This window comes from Ursus maritimus, unplaced genomic scaffold (assembly GCF_017311325.1).
Source record: "Ursus maritimus isolate PB19 unplaced genomic scaffold, ASM1731132v1 scaffold_5, whole genome shotgun sequence".
NCBI lineage: Eukaryota > Metazoa > Chordata > Mammalia > Carnivora > Ursidae > Ursus > Ursus maritimus.
Genome location: NW_024426663.1, coordinates 57,214,064 through 57,229,560, shown reverse-complemented (window position 1 = coordinate 57,229,560; position 15,497 = coordinate 57,214,064). Strand labels below are relative to the sequence as shown.

General features: G+C 51.3%; 1 protein-coding gene across 2 annotated transcripts in view; it reads left to right on the top strand.

The window, feature by feature from the left end:
* The window catches only part of TGFBI (transforming growth factor beta induced), a 32,868-nt gene extending 31,679 nt beyond the window's left edge, over positions 1–1,189 (top strand). Inside the window, exon 17 of one of the 2 annotated variants that reach the window (XM_040622414.1) lies at positions 853–1,189. In XM_040622414.1, the coding sequence (XP_040478348.1) occupies positions 853–1,070 (218 nt within the window). In that variant the 3' untranslated portion in view covers positions 1,071–1,189. Of the gene's footprint in view, positions 1–37; positions 672–852 lie in introns of those variants that run through there. The other variant, XM_040622415.1, reaches the window with a different exon arrangement.
* Positions 1,190–15,497: the final 14,308 nt, after the last annotated feature.

The window sequence follows — 15,497 nt, the reverse complement described above, 5'->3', positions numbered from 1 at the left end:
TCTGCATCCTTTTCACCTTGAAACTTCTCTCGTCCAGCCCCCGTGTATCAGCGGTTATTAGAGAGGATGAAGCATTAGCGCGGAGGACGCGGGAAGAACGCACTTCGGCAGCTCACCGCCACTTTCTCTGAGTTTACCAAAGAGACTGAATGTTTTTGAAACCAAATATCACACTTCAGTGTACCTGGGCTGCACCGGAATGAGATCTGAGCCCTGGGTGGGGGGAGGGAGGAGGGAAAGAGATGTCCTTTTATTTGTTTTTTACCCCCAAACATGGCTGTTTACCCACTGCATGCGGAGACTTGGATGTCACTGCCTGACAGTCGCCTCTACAAAGGATCTGTCCCATTTCCCACCCATGCCAAGTGCTCTGGAAAGGGGGGCTGAAGTTTTGTGGAGCTCACAAAACACGAATCAGGCAATCCAGCATCATGGGGGGAGTCCTGGCACGGTTTTTGTAAAGCTCTTTTACAACTGGAGAAATGGCATCATTATAAGCTATGAGTCCAACTGCTCTGTCAAACATGTCTTGTGCCTGCACGTGGCTTGGACGCTTCTTGGTGGCCCTGTCCAGGTAGAGAAGGGAGGGTAGGTAGAGCATGCAGAGCCCAGGATTTCCCAGGTGTGGCAGAGCCATCGTGTGTTTGTAATAATAAAACCAAAGTAACGTATGCCTGTGTGGACGGGAACTGTGTGCCGGCCTGGGTATTCGCAAGGGCGGGGGGCTGTCTGTTTTTTGGGGCTGTGCTGGTCCTCCAATGGAGATTGCACCCAGGAGCAGTGGGACAAGGAGCCCTGAGGGGACGGTCTGTGGGACTTGCTCTGTCTTTGTTGAACTCGTTCTCCTTTCAGCCTCCATGGGCCTTGGGGGCTCGAGTCCTCTGTGTTCCCTTGACGCCTCTTCTTGGCCAGAAGTGCCCATCTCCCAGCCTCATGACCTCTGCCTTTGTGTTGGACTTTTGAACGCTCAGTACTACCCTGTGAAGAGGTTCCTGCACGGTCCCATTATACAGATGAGGAGACTGAGGCTCAGGAAAGGGGGAGCCCCTGGCAGCACAGCAGATAGCTGAGCTGGGACCGGCACCCAAGCCTCCTGCCTCCCAGGGACCACCATTCGGCATGGGAGTCAGCCCAGGTTTTCCAGGACTATACCCCCTCTGCCGACCCCCACATAAATCCTTTCCCCGGCTCCTTTGTCTTCTCCATTTTGAAATGTCCTCAGCACTGACAGGCTGGTGCAGCAGGGGCATCACTGCTCCCTGCCTGTGTGGCCTGGAACTTTCAGGCCTGCTCCTCATCAGTACCAGGGGGCTGACCCGGGCGTCTCCGTCCCAGGTCCGTCCTGCGGAAGAAATGAGATGATCCTCATAAGATGCCTAGCACGGCCTTAGGGCATCTTGATCAGTGCAGCCGAGAGCCCTTCGGTGCCTCTGCCAGAGACAGACCCCTCACCTGGAGACAGCCCCCTTATCTGGAGACAGACAGCCCCCTTACCCGGAGACAGCCCTCTTACCCGGAGACAGCCGCTTTACCTGGAAACAGCCCCATTACCTGGAGACAGACAGCCCCCTCACCTGGAGACAGCCCCCTTATCTGGAGACAGATAGCCCCCTCACCTGGAGACAGACAGCCCCCTCACCTGGAGACAGCCCCCTTATGCGGAGATAGCCGCCTTATGCGGAGACAGCCCCCTTATCTGGAGACAGACAGCCCCCTCACCTGGAGATAGCCGCCTTATGCGGAGACAGCCCCCTTATCTGGAGACAGACAGCTCCCTTACCCAGAGACAGCCCCCTTACCCGGAGACAGCCGCTTTACCTGGAAACAGCCCCATTACCTGGAGATAGACAGCCCCCTTACCTGGAGACAGCCCCCTTACCTGCTGCCTCCAGCAGGTGGAGCTCATTCCACCTACAGGACCAGGAGACCCAGGGAATTCAGCGCCGAAGCTGGGAATAGAGCAGTGGAGGCGCAGAGGGAACCCCTCCCACCCAGTCTGGGGAAGACAGACACTACCTGTCATACTTACGATCACTCATCCACCACCTCATGGCACTCATAGGTCACTCCACAGATATCGCTGTGAGGCCTTGATCTCTCGAAGCTTCCATGCCCATGGGGAAGGGAACTGCAAATTCGTTCATGGCACTCCCGCCCAGGCTTCCAGGATGGATGAGGAAGAATCTGAAGAAGTAGGGGTGGAGGAGGGGATGCAGGGAGCTCTCGGAAGTGGGAGGAGAGGAGAGCAGGTGCAGGAGCTAACCTGGAGGCAAAGGGTTTAGCAAAGAGGGTGTCTTGAGAGATGACGCTTAGCCTTCTGCGGCTCCCAGTCCTGTTCTGCCCTGCTCACTGGGGCCTGGGGTTCATGCGGGCTGGGCTGCCAGCGAGGGCTAGTTCTTGCTGGATTTGCTACAGCTATATTTCATTTAAGTACCCGAAATGCACACCCCAGACTTTCCAAGAAAACATCAGAACCCTAAGAAGTGGTTAGTATCACTTCTAAAGATCCCTTCATTTAAAATAAAAACCAACACAAGTTCCTTAAAAATGCCAAAACCCCTCCCTCTGTGCCTGTGATCCCTGCCCTGCCTCCCTCCCAGCCTCCCCAGCAGGGGGGCTCCATTCTTTCAGCTGGAGTGTCCCCCTTGTGACTGAGCCCCTGCCTTCCCTTCCCAGCCAAAAAGGATAACCTTTTTTGGGTCCTGAATACCCCTCACCTCCACCTGTGTTTTTTTGGAGACCCTGGGCTGAGCATTAGGGGCTTCTATCTGGGAATGGATGCCCAGGCCTGAGGAGTAGGCCCCTGGATGTTTGGGGGATGGGTGACTGCCAGAGGGAGGTGTATGCTTGCCCTGTGCTTCCCTTCGACAGAGGCCAGAGGGCAGCCCCAGCCAGGAGGTTGCCCAGGCCTGGGCTGACCCCTGCCCGCTGAGCCCCAGTGAGGAAGAGGAAGGAGAGGGAGAAGGGCCAGGTGTTCTGCTAGTTCCGTTCTGTCTCTGCTGTCACTAGGCAGCTGCTGGGCCTTTGGGGTAGAGAGGACCGCAAAGACCCTGAGCACAGGGGCCCTGGTGCCTGGGGGTCAGGGCTGGGCCTCTCCCACGCAGGGACAGAGGCTTTCTAGACTTGGTCTCATTGGCCAGCCGAGAGGCCAGCCCAGCTCTGGGGCCAGAGGAGGGGTTGCCACCTTGGGCTATGCACTGAAATGCATTATCTTTTCTTTTCCTTACAGTCCTATTTAACAGGTATGTATGAATAGTTTTCATTTTACTGCTGTGGCTATGGAAGCTTCAAGAGATAGTTTGCCAGGCCACAGAATAGGCAGAGGCTGGCCCGTAAACCTGGCCCGTGTGACTCCAAACCCCACACTCTTAGGCATTCTGCTCCTTCTGTCCCCACACCAAGGTGCTTGGACAAGTAGGACTCAGGTGCCAGGGTGGCCAGAAAGGGCATGAGACCCCCACCGCTTCTGAGAACCCCAGCAGGACTGATCTCTGTGTGCACAGCCTGTCCGGATAGGAGAGAGAGGAAAGGGATTTCTCCTGCAGGGGAAGATGCCTCTGTGCTTGAAGCCATACTTCAGTATCACGGTCTGAAGGAGCTGCCCGGAATACTGTGCTCAGAAATCTTTCCAAAGCCAGGAAAGAAGGCCATGGAATGAGGGATGGGCCCAGTGCCCTCTCCCGGGAAGTCAAATGAGGCCACTTCTGGCCATGCCTGCCTGGCAAGGAAAGAAACACATCCCCTCTGTGGGATCCTGTGGCCAAATCCCAGACTGAGATGGGTCAGGGAAGTACACACACTCACAAGTGCTCACACACTCACATGCACACACACTCACACAGTCACATACTCACACTCTCACCCCCCCTCCACACACACACCCCTCGGCAGGCCTAAAGGGCCCCAGACAGAGCCTCAGACATAGGTAACTTCTGGTGGGGAGAGGACTTTGGGACCTGGGGGAGGAAGGTAGGGCCATGATTGCTCCTCAGGAACCTCCTGGTGTGGCCTCAGGCTTGTTGGAGGCTAGCCACGTGGGCCATCCAGAGCGGGCAGCTGTGACTGTGAGGTCCCTGCCATCCCGAAGCTCACCAGTAGTGAGAGAGGTGGTGGAGTGAGTGAAGCGAGCACCAGGACCTGAAGAATGACGAGGGGGGGGGGTGGCAGCGAGGGGGGTCTGGGCTGAAAGAGCAGTGGGTGTGAAGTACTAGAGTCCGGCACCTGCAGGGGGAGAGCAGAGAAAACTCCTCTGGCGAGGGAGGTGTCTGGGAGCCAGACCGCCTGGCCTTGGAGGCCATGGTGAGAGGCTGAGATGTGATTCTGAGGACAACGAGAAGCCACTGGAGGGTTTACCTGGGGGAGGGGGGGAGGGGGGTGTGCCGTGATCAAAATTTCATTGCAGTAAAATACAGCGTGGAATTTACCTTTTTAATCATTTTTTAAATGATTATTTACTTGAGAGAGAGAGTACACATGAGTTGGGGGAGGGGCAGAGGGGAGGCTCTCAAGCACACTCTGCACTGAGTGGGGAGCCCGATGCAGAGCTCAGTCCCACGACCCACGAGATCACGACCTGAGCCGAAACCAAGAGCCAGGCGCTCAAGCGACTGAGCCACCCAGGCGCCCCTTTCCAACCATTTTGAAAGTGTATAGTTCAGTGGCATGAAGCACATTCCCATTGTTGTGCAGTGGTCTCCAGGATTCTTTGCATCTCATTGGGCAAAACTGAAATGCACTAAACAGGAGCTCAGCGTTCTCATTCCTCCTGCTCCCCCGGCCCTGGGTCACCAATGTTCAACCTTCTGTCCCCATGAATTTGACCATCTAGGAAACTCATATAAATGGAATCGTACAGTATTTATTCTTTGGTGACTGGCTTTTTCATTAGGATACCTTCTGGGTTCATGCACGTGATAGCTTGTGTCAGAATGTCCTTCTTTGTCAAGGCTGAGGAATATTCCGCTGCACATATGCCATGTTTCATTTATTGATTTATCCATCGATTGAGGATGGGTTGCTCCCACTTTCAGGCCATCGTGAATGCTGCTATGAACGTGGGTGTACAAGTATTTGAGTCCATTTTCAATTATTTGGGGTATACACGCAAAAATGGGATTGCTGGATTGTTTGGTAATCCTATCTTTAATTTTTTGAGGAAATGGGGCGCCTGGGTGGCTCAGTCGGTTGAACGCCTGACTCTTGATTGGATCTCAGGATCCTGGGATCGAGCCCCCACGTTGGGCTCTGCGCTCAGCAGGGAGTCTGCATGTCCCTCTCCCTCTGTCCCTCCCCCCACGTCCTCTCTTTCTCTCTCTCTCTCTCAAGTAAAAATCCTTCAGGTTTTGAGAACTGCTATACTGCTTCCACAGCGGCTGTGCTATTTTATTTCCCACCAACGGTGCACAAGGGTCCAGTTTCTCCATGTCATCCTTGCCTTGCTGTTTTCTGTTTTTATAACCACCATCCCAATGGATGTGGTTTTGATTTCATTTCATTCCCTAATGATGAGCAATGTTGAGCATCTTTTCATGTGCTTATCAGCCATTTGTATATCTTTGGAGAAATATCTATTCAAGTCTTTGCCCATTTTTGAATCAGGTTGTTGGCTTCTTGAATGTTAGAGAAGTTCTTTATATATTCTGGATATTAGTCTCATGAAATATATGATTTGCAAATTATCTTCTCCCTTTCTGTGGGTTGCCTTTTTACTTTGTTGATAGTGCCCATTGATGAATAAAAATGTTCAATTTTAGTAAGTCTAATTTACTAAGTCCAATTTATCTGTTTTTCTTTTGTTCCCTGTATCTTTGGTGTCATATGCTAGAGATCACCACAGAATCCAATGTCATAAAGATTTTCCCCTATGTTTTCTTTTTTTTTTTTTTAAGATCTTATTTATTTGACAGAGAGAGAGAGAGAAAGAGCACACAAGAGGGGGAGCAGCAGAGGGAGAGGGAGAAGCAGGCTCTCCGCTGAGAAGAGAGCCTGACTCAGGGCTCAATCCCAGGACCCTGGGATCATGACCTGAGCTGAAGGCAGACGCTTAACCGACTGAGCCACCGAAGCGCCCCTCCCCTATGTTTTTTTCTAAGACTTTTATAGTTTTAGCTTTTATGTTTAGATCTTTGACCCATTTTGAGTTAGTTTTTGTGTATGGTATTAGAGTCTGAATTCATTTCATGGAGACATCCAGTTTTCTCAGTAACATTTGTTGGCAAGACGGTCCCTTTCCCTTTGAATGGTCTTGCCACTATTGCTGTGAATCATTTGGCCGAAATGCAGGGTTTTATGCCTGCCCTCTGTTTCTATTGGTCTATATGTCAGTTTTTATGTCAAAACCACACTCTTTTGATTACTGTAGCTTTGTCGTGAGTTTTGAAATCCAGAATGTGAGTTGTCTGACTTTGTTCTTTTTTGGGATTTTTTTTGGCTATATAGAGTCCCTTGAGATTTTATATGAGTTTTAGGATGGATTTTTATATTTCTGCGAAAAGACATCGTTGGGATTTGGGTAGAGATTTTGCGGTATCTGTAGATCACCTTCTGGTGTAGTATAGACATCTCTGCGATATTAAGTCTTCCGACCCACGAGCACAGGGTGTCTTCAGTTTATTGTTCTTTCCTTTAATTTCTTTCAACAATGTATTGCCCTTTTGCACATAAAATCCTTCATAGAACCTTGGTTAAATTAATTCCTGAGTGTTTAATTTTTTGATGCTATTGTAAATGGCATTATTTTCTAAATTTCCCAGTTTGTGTTTAGAAGATTGCTTTGGCTTCAGGGTGGAGGGAAGGAGTGGAAGCTGGGAAACAAGTCAGGAGGGTGTTCTAGTCATGTAGGCAAGAGATGATGGAGGACCAAGGTGGTCTCACTAGAGACAGGAGGACATGGAAGGATGAGGTCTATCCTGGAGGTGGGACAGACGGGACTTGGAATTGGGCTGGAGGAGTGGTGTGGAAGAAAAGGAGAATTCAAAAATGCTAATGTTTCAGGGCGCCTGGGTGGTGCAGTCGTTAAGCGTCTGCCTTCGGCTCAGGGCGTGATCCTAGCGTTCTGGGATCGAACCCCACATCAGGCTCCTCTGCTGGGAGCCTGCTTCTTCCTCTCCCACTGCCCCTGCTTGTGTTCTCTCTCTCGCTGGCTGTCTCTGTCAAATAAATAAATAAAATCTTAAAAAAAAAAAAAAAGATGCTAATGTTTCCACCTCAAACAGCTGGCTAAAAGATGGTGCCCGTTTTTCTAAAATGCAGAAGAGTGAGGGAGAGGTTGTCAAGAGGAGAAAATTGATGGCTCTACTTTGGATATTTGAAGTTGGGGAAGCCAGTTAAACATCCCAGTGGGATGTCAAAGAGGCTTTTCAATACCCAAGCCGAGAGCTCAGGGAAGAGGTCAGGACTGAGTTGAGGTGTTTGGAGTCATTGCACACAAGAATTATTCACACACAGCGCCTGGATGAGATCACCTAGCAAGAGTGCACAGATACAGAAGAGTGCCTTGGGTTTCTCCAGCATCCAGAGGCCTGACAGAGGAAGAGAAAGCTGCAGAAAGACCTGAGAACTTGTGTGTGGAGACCTGGATGCCAAGGGAGGAGAGCCTTCCAAGAGGGATGGAGTGTCAGCCTTGTTAAGTTATTGGTATGCCCACTGGATTTGGCCACGTGAATGTCATCAGTAGTCTCAGCAAGCACATGGTCAGCAGAGACAAGAGGACTGCATCTGGAGTGAGATAGAACAAGGACAAGATGGATACATTTTGTGGTTTGAGTGTGTGAATAGACGCCATTTTCTGGAAATGAGAACCCTATAGGTAAAAGAGAATCTGGAAATTGTCTACTCGTTCAGTTTCATCCTTCACGCCTCGTTCAGAAGCCCCTTCTGCCATCCCTTGTGCATCCATTATCATAGTCCTAATAACTTATTCGGAGACATTTTCCACTTCCTTTCTGGCTTCCCCTGCTATGGTGTGAGCTGCCCTCTGTCCCACCACTCTGTCCCAGCATCTAGCGCAGGGCCTGGCACACAGTAAGTGCTCAAAAGGAGTTACCCCAGAGCCTGGTTTCTGGACAGGCAATAGCCCCTTCATTCAACAAGGTGGGCCCAGCCCCTTGTTGCTCTCTGAAAAGGAAGAGGAGGCTTCCCAGACCCTTGGGGGCTCCTCCCAGAAGGCTGTAAAGCATGTGGATTAGAGGAAGCCTGGCCCAGTGCTCTCCTCAGCTCTCTCCCAGGAAAGCAGAGGGTGGCCTGCTCCGCCCTGCTTCAGTCCACTTTGGCTCCGATGCCTCCCTAACGGAGAGGGGGTACCCGTGGGCCTGCAGGCCCCAGGAGGAGAACATCTGGTCCAGAGAACAAACAAACGGCTGGTCAATCACACCACCGAGCAGGTGACCTAATCCTGAGCAGGTGATCTGATCCTCTGACTCGCCTGGGGTTTCACGCTTAGGTGGTTTCCCCCATTCCTGAGATCCTCTTCCTCCAGTCGTATTGAAAGAAGAAGGTCTGAGGTTTGGGAGCAGCGGTGACAGAGGGGAAAGACTTTTGATTAAATATCCTCATTTGGGCGGAAATGAGTTTTTGAGTGAACAGATGGAAAAACCACTCTCCCCCTGTCAGTGGGGCCTGGAAGTCCCTATGGCTTCCTGGCAACAGCCCACAAGTAATTCGAGCTCAAGGAAGCCATCTGCATTCGGGGACCTTTCCCAGGTGACAGCTCTCAGTCTGGCTCCAAGAAGTGGAGGGTAAGGGAGACAGCCCTGGGGGTGGCCTGGTCACACCACGGTCAGGGAGGGGAACAACACGGGGCTACTGTGCACACACACACCACACACACACTCACACACACAACCGTGTCCTCAGGTCTTCCAACACACAGGCACAGCTCCTCAGAACATGTCTGAGAGCAAAGCAAGAACAGTCTCTAAACTGCCAAGATGCAGCTTCGAATCCCAGCCCTCCTCTGAGAGGAAACACCACCATTCAGACACTACTAACTTCAAGCCTAGAGCGGGGGTTCCTGGTCTTTCCTGAGCCAGAAGCTCTGGATACAAGCTGGGACCCTGTCCTCGGGAGGGTACCTCTGGTACACGGTTTGACAACCACTCCCCCTTGAGCCCCACTGCACGTACACTTCATACAGACCCGAATTCTCTAGCACTGCGAGCTCCGAGGGTACGGCAAGTCCTCTGCCTCCGAAGCATCCCACTTAGACACACAGTTAATAAATACACGTTGATAAATATAAAATGAGTGGGCATCCACAGCAACCCGGCTTCTGAGCCTCTAAGAGCACAGAGGCGGTCCCTCAATGGCACAGAGGCAGGCCGACAGCAAGAGGGGAGAGAGCACGCCGCCACCGGGCCTGAGGAGGAGAGGCCTTCGGAGGGGCTCTCGGTGCGCCCCACTTGTGCAAACCTAACAAGTGAAAAGCCCCGTGGCTGTCAGGAGTATGGGAAGACCTTCACTCCCAACTCAAAACATTTTCAACATGACAGGATCCACTGACAGAAACCCCTGGGCCCTCGAGTGACGTGGAAACACCTTTATCTGTCGTTTATAGACAGTCATGACAGTTCAACCAGGAGGCATACCCTTTATGCGAAGTCATTCTTTGAAGGTGTTTCTCTAGAGCCTATACCTTTTTGGGAAATCATGGACTTTACACCAGTAAATGATTAAAAATAAAAGCCCTTTTGTCATCTATCTTAACCCCATTTTTAGCTTTAGAAAACTCTTATTTGTGAATTTAATGTTATTTCCTAATGCACCCATCATTTTCTTGCTCATGTTTAAATTCAATTTGAATTCGAGTTACTCTGAGACGAGAATTCAGAAAGACGTCACCTCCCAATTTTTATCCCAGCACCAGGAATTCAGCAGTTCCGTCCCCCCCATTGTATTGTTTGCCTTCTCAGAGATACATTTGATTTTCATTCGTGTCAGCTTGTATCTCAGGGCCATATTTTCTCATTTTCTGTTCCTTTGATCTGCATATTGGTGCTCACACCTGTACCACACCCTTAAATTGGTGTTAATTTAATGTCTTTTAACATCTCGGAGTCAGATTTCTTTGCTTTTGAAGATAAGTTTTTTCTTTTTGCAAAATTAACACTTTCTCCTTGTAAAAGTTTTAGAAAATAGAAGCAGAAAGAAAAAGTAAAGGTCGCCTATAACTCTACCAACCAGGGATAACCTTTGTCAAATGATTGAAGCACATTCTTCCAGATTTTGATTTTGAGGCATATGTGATCATACGTGAGGTTTCATAACCTTCCTTTATTCTGCTAAAACAAATTAATAAGTTTCAAAACAAAAACAAAACAGGTGTTGTGGTAGATGGAATTTAGGAGGGGGGCCTTCGTGACCTTGGCTCTCTAGTGATACTCCCTCTTTCGCGAAAAGGAGATGATCCAGGTGGGGCCAATTTAATCACAGGGATTTAAAAGTAGAATTTTCTCCAGCTGGTGGCAGAAGTGGACGTCAGGCAGACAGTGGTGTTCCAGAAAGGCTGGACCCACGTTCTTTGAAGTTGGAGCCGGTCAAGAGGGAAGGAATGCAGGCAGCCTTTGGGAGTGAGCGTCTCCCCTGCTGAGAGCCAGCAAGGAAATGGGGACCTTGAACCTACAACCCCAAAGACCTAGACTCTACTACCCACCTAAAGGAGTTGGAAATGGATTCTTCTCCAGGGCTTCCAGGTAAGAGCCCACCGACGTCATATTGTCAGCCTAGGAGACCCCGAGCCCACCCAGAATTTTCATGGAACTGAGAAACGGTTGGTGGTGTTTTAAGCCACTAAGTTTGTGATAATTTCTCACATGGCCATAGACATTAATATAGTCCTTTAAACTACTGAACGACTAAAAAGAAAAACACATTTATCATCTTTCTAACTATATTTTCAATATTACCGAAATCATTTTGGGAAATGATCCTGTGAATTTAGTTTTATTTTTTCCACTCAGCACCTGCAGGGGCCTCTCAATTGCCCTGGTTCCAAGAAAAGCCTGGGTCAAGATGGGGTCTCCGAGGCTGGGATTCAGCGCCAGGCTGTGTGAAGGCCCTTCTGTGTACCCGCTCCAGAAAGCAGGGGCGTTCCCCCCCTTAAAACTCTCCCAGACTCACAAAAGACCAGCTCAAGGCTGGAGGTATTCCCAGGTACACCCCTGGCGGGCTGGCTCACTGTAAGGGCCGCCGCACGCACAGTGTCACTGTATTCGACAAATCACGATGCGTTTCAGCTGAGCCCCTGAGCATTCACTTGACCTTCTGGGAACAAACCCCCACCTTGCATTTTCACACACATAAAAGCCTGCAAGTTTCTGTCCTATAGCAGCGAAGCATGGCTCTAGGGCTGGCTGGTGGGAGAGAAATTGAGTCACAAGACCCTGGAGTTCCACCCGTCCCACTCTGGTGCCAATCGTAATAATCAGAGACCTCTCTTACTGAAGGCCGAGCTGTGCAAAGATTTGCGCTATGTATGTTCTACTCACATTTTTTTTTTTATCTTAGTGTCTTAGTTTAGAGAGGAAGAAACTGAGGGCCAGAGAGGTTGTATAATTGACTCAAGGAGGCAGCGTTGATTAAGACAGGGGTGCCTCGGGTCAGTCGGTTAAGCATCTGCCTTCAGTTGAGGTCATGATCCCAGGGTCCTGGGATCGAATCCCACATTGGGCTCCCTGCTCAGTGGAGAAGCCAGCGTCTCCCTCTCCCTCTGCCCTTCGTCCCTGCTTGTGCTGTCTCCCCCTTGCCCTCCCTCTCTCACAAATAAAATCTTTAAAAAAAAAAATTACATCGGGGTTCTGAACGGACTCTTGACTCTAGACTCTTGTAGCCACTACCTTGGGTAGGAGGTAGGCATTCAGCAACAACCCACAGAGCAGTGATTTGGTTTTTTTTTTTAAGATTTTATTTATATATTTAGAGAGTGTGTGCGAGTGGAGAGAGGGGCAGAGGGAGAGGGAAAGAATCTCCAGCAGGCTCTGCGCTGATCCCAAGGTAGGGCTGGATCCCAGGACTCTGAGATCGTGACCTGAACTGAAACCAAGAGTCAGACGCTCAACAGACACTTGCACCCAGGCGCCCCACGAGCAGCGGTTCTCAATCCTGCTGCACGTGAGGACCTCCCTTGGCTAGCTGGACATTAATTGGCTTTAAGGAAATATGTGCTTTAGTAGTTCAAAAACTCTCCTGGGTGATTTAATGGGCAGAACAGAGGTTCACCACCATCATACAAAAGCATCCCCCCTCCGCCTTGGTACATATGCAGATAGCAGAGGGGACCCTCTGGGACTGGTTCAGTTGGCCGGGGTAAAGACAGGAATTTGCATATTTAACACACAGCCCAGGTCCGTGCTATTGAAACTTGGTAAAATGAAGATTCTAATTCAATAAGCCTGAGAAGGAACCTCAGATTCTGCATTTAGAACAAGCTTCCAGCTGGCTTGAATGGTCCTGGTCCAGGGGCTACATTTTAAGTGGCAAATGTCCCAGCACACTTAGAAGAACTGCCCTAGACCAGTGTTTCTCCAAGAGTAGTGTGGGGATCATGTGGGGACTTAGCAGAAATGAACTCTGGGGAGCCCCACCTCAACCTTACTGGATGCTAAATGACAGAGCTGGAGCTAGCATTCTGAATAAGCCTTCCAGGTGATTCGGATGCAGGGTACAGTTGGAGCACCCCTGTTTGAGAAACGGGCTGCATCGGGATAGCAGTTCCAGGCTGGCTGAGAAGGGGTGTCGGCTGTCTCTGTTGTCTCTGCTTTGGGCTTTGTTTCCTCCGGAGGCCAGGTCAGGTTCAGCAGGAAGCAGACAAGGTTTCTGGTGGCCACACTGGAACCCAGCAAGAATTCCCTAGTTCCTGACAAGATCTGGGGCCACCAGATAGGTATCATTACACAGATAGGCAAAAATGAACATTCTGGAAGAAAAACCATTGACTTGATTTTGAAGAGATCTGGCTCAGCCTTCTCTCTAGATCTTTATTGGTTCACTAATAGCTGCCAGGGGGATGCAAGACAGTTTGTTAGGTTGAGTTTTTTTTTCTCAGTGCATCAGTTTCTGGAGCCTAAACACCTGTCTCTGGAAAGCAATGGGATTACCCTAGCGTGAGGACATAGGGAAAGTTGGTACCGCCCTGACAGGAGGGGGTGGGATTCTGAACACTCATGCATTCTTCCTTTCAGTACATATGTATTGAATGCCTGTTGTATACCAAGCACTTTGCTAGAAAGTGGTGGAGAAATGCTAGTACCATTTATTGCATGGAGAGACCCCCATCCCACCAGCCCCATGCCTACCCCCGAGGTAGGTGCCAGGATCCCCTTCCCTACAGGACACAGGATAACCTTTACAAGGATACATGACTGCATCCCAGGAACTTCTGGCTTTTAGACAGGGGCTTTGGGGCATTCTCATTGGTCCCCTTTTTCTAAAAGAATCTAGTATAGGTCGGCTTCTCTGAGCTGGATTCCTGGGCCCTGAAGACAGGGGGGCTCAAGCGCAGCTGGAAGCAGACGGAGCAGGAGAGAACAAGGGTGTCAGGCCACTGGGGGCCAAGTGGCCCTTTCAGTCCAGCAGAACAAGCCCAGTCCTCCAGCTCCCTACTCTCTGAGCTGGTGCAGTCACATGAGGCGCCCTTTCGAGGCCCACCTGTTCTGCCTGACACTGCATGGAAGTTTTTAAAAATGAGGACACCAACAAGATGGGCCAGACAATAGAGCAGAGTGTGGCCCCATCCAGGTCTCTGGAGAGCTGAGGGATGAGAGCTCTTCAGAGAGAGGAGAAACTGTGTTGCTGTAATGCTCTTCCAGGTCTGAAATAGAGCGAGCGTCAGATCCACCGAGAGCCGTGGAGGGCAGAGCAGAGGAGCACGTGGTCTGCGCTTGACCCTCTGCCAAATGTGAGGATTTTTCACTCTACCGTGTACCCCCAGCCTGCCCCAGCTGTTGCATTAAGGGTGGGAGAGTCTCCAGCCATCCTCCCAGAAAGAGGTTTGGGGATCCCAATGGGCTCGTGTCACATCTCTGCCCCTCTGTAGCAGCTTGCTTCCGCACCCTTCTAACAGGACCCCAGTAGCTTTGAGCATTACCTTCCTTTTTTCATAATAAATTAGCGGGTGACACTGCCCCGGGGAGGATGCGTGCTAACCCAAAGCCAGAGCCCAGCTCTGCTGTCAAGAAGTCGAGGTGGAAAGTCTAGGAAGGAACCTGTTTGGGTGGGTAGCAGGGAGCGGCTCAAGAGTTTGGGTTAATCAAGTTTGAAATGTCAGAGATACCTCAGGGAAGCAACTGGATATTAAAATTTGAAGGTCAAAAAAGACCTGGGCTTGATGAGAGTTCTGCACTAGGAAATCAGCCACAGACTGGCAGTTGAATGCCTGGGGGACTGAAGCTGGTGACAGGGAGAGAAGAGGGGTAGGATAGTCACAGAAAAGATGGCACAGCCATGGGCCTCTAACCCTTTTCGTTGGTGTATATTTTACTTTCGTTTTGGGAGGGGGTGGACCGCGCTAGGGCCAGTTTGCAGGCCCCCGGGGGGAACTCGGTAGCGGGCAGGGCTGGGATCCCGGGTCCATCCCGCTCTTCCAGGGCTGTTGGGCCCCGGTGGAGGTGCGTGCTCGCCGGCTGTTCGCCGCCCCTGGCACCCTTGCAGGATCCCGCGCGGGTCGGGCAGGGAGAGGATGGGCTGCGCGGCGGGGGAGGGGGGGAAGGGGGGAACGGTGGCCTGGTCCTGGGGTCTGTGCCCGGGGTGCGGGCGGAAGGGGCGGCGCGCCCCGGGAGGCGGGTGCGGAGGCCACACGGCTGAGCCTGTGCGGCGGGGAGATGGAACAGCGCTCCTGCGAACACTCCGAAGCCTGCGTCACCGTGGTGTGATCGGTGGCGTGTGTGGCGGGTCACAGCCCAGGGGGGTGGGCGGCAAGCAGGGACCGCCGGTCGGCCGTCGCCGAAGGGCTGCGGGGCTTCGAGCGGGGCGCGGAACTGTAGCCCGAGAGCGCCGTCAGGATCCCTGCCCGGGGCGCAGTCTCACCGCCCAGTTTGCAAGGATTTTGTCCCCTGACGACCAAGGCCCGCCCGTCCCCCCAAAGAGGCCTTTCCCGACGGAACTTGGGCAGTACGTCTATAAAGCCCTCAAGTGTGCGTTCACTCGATCGTACCGAGGAGGGCTAGACGCTCTGGGTACAGAGAGAGCCCCACATTAAACACAGTCCCATTAAGCGTCTGGGAATTGTGCAGGCGCCATGAGGGAGACCGGTAAGGGGTGAGGCAAAGATAAAAGGAGAGATTGCGTTTTGATGCGGAGGGAGGCTTGGGCAGGAGCAGTCCGCATAAGACCGAGCAGCTACAGGGTATGAGGGGAGACCTCGGGGGTGTTCTAGGACTTGAAAGAAAACTCTGGGGCGAGCAAGGAGGGGGACGTCTCGCTAGCTGTGGTTGATCCAGCAGATTCTGATGGAGCTTAGTATACTCAAACAAAATAGCCTGTAAGGGTAAAATAACACTAAATTG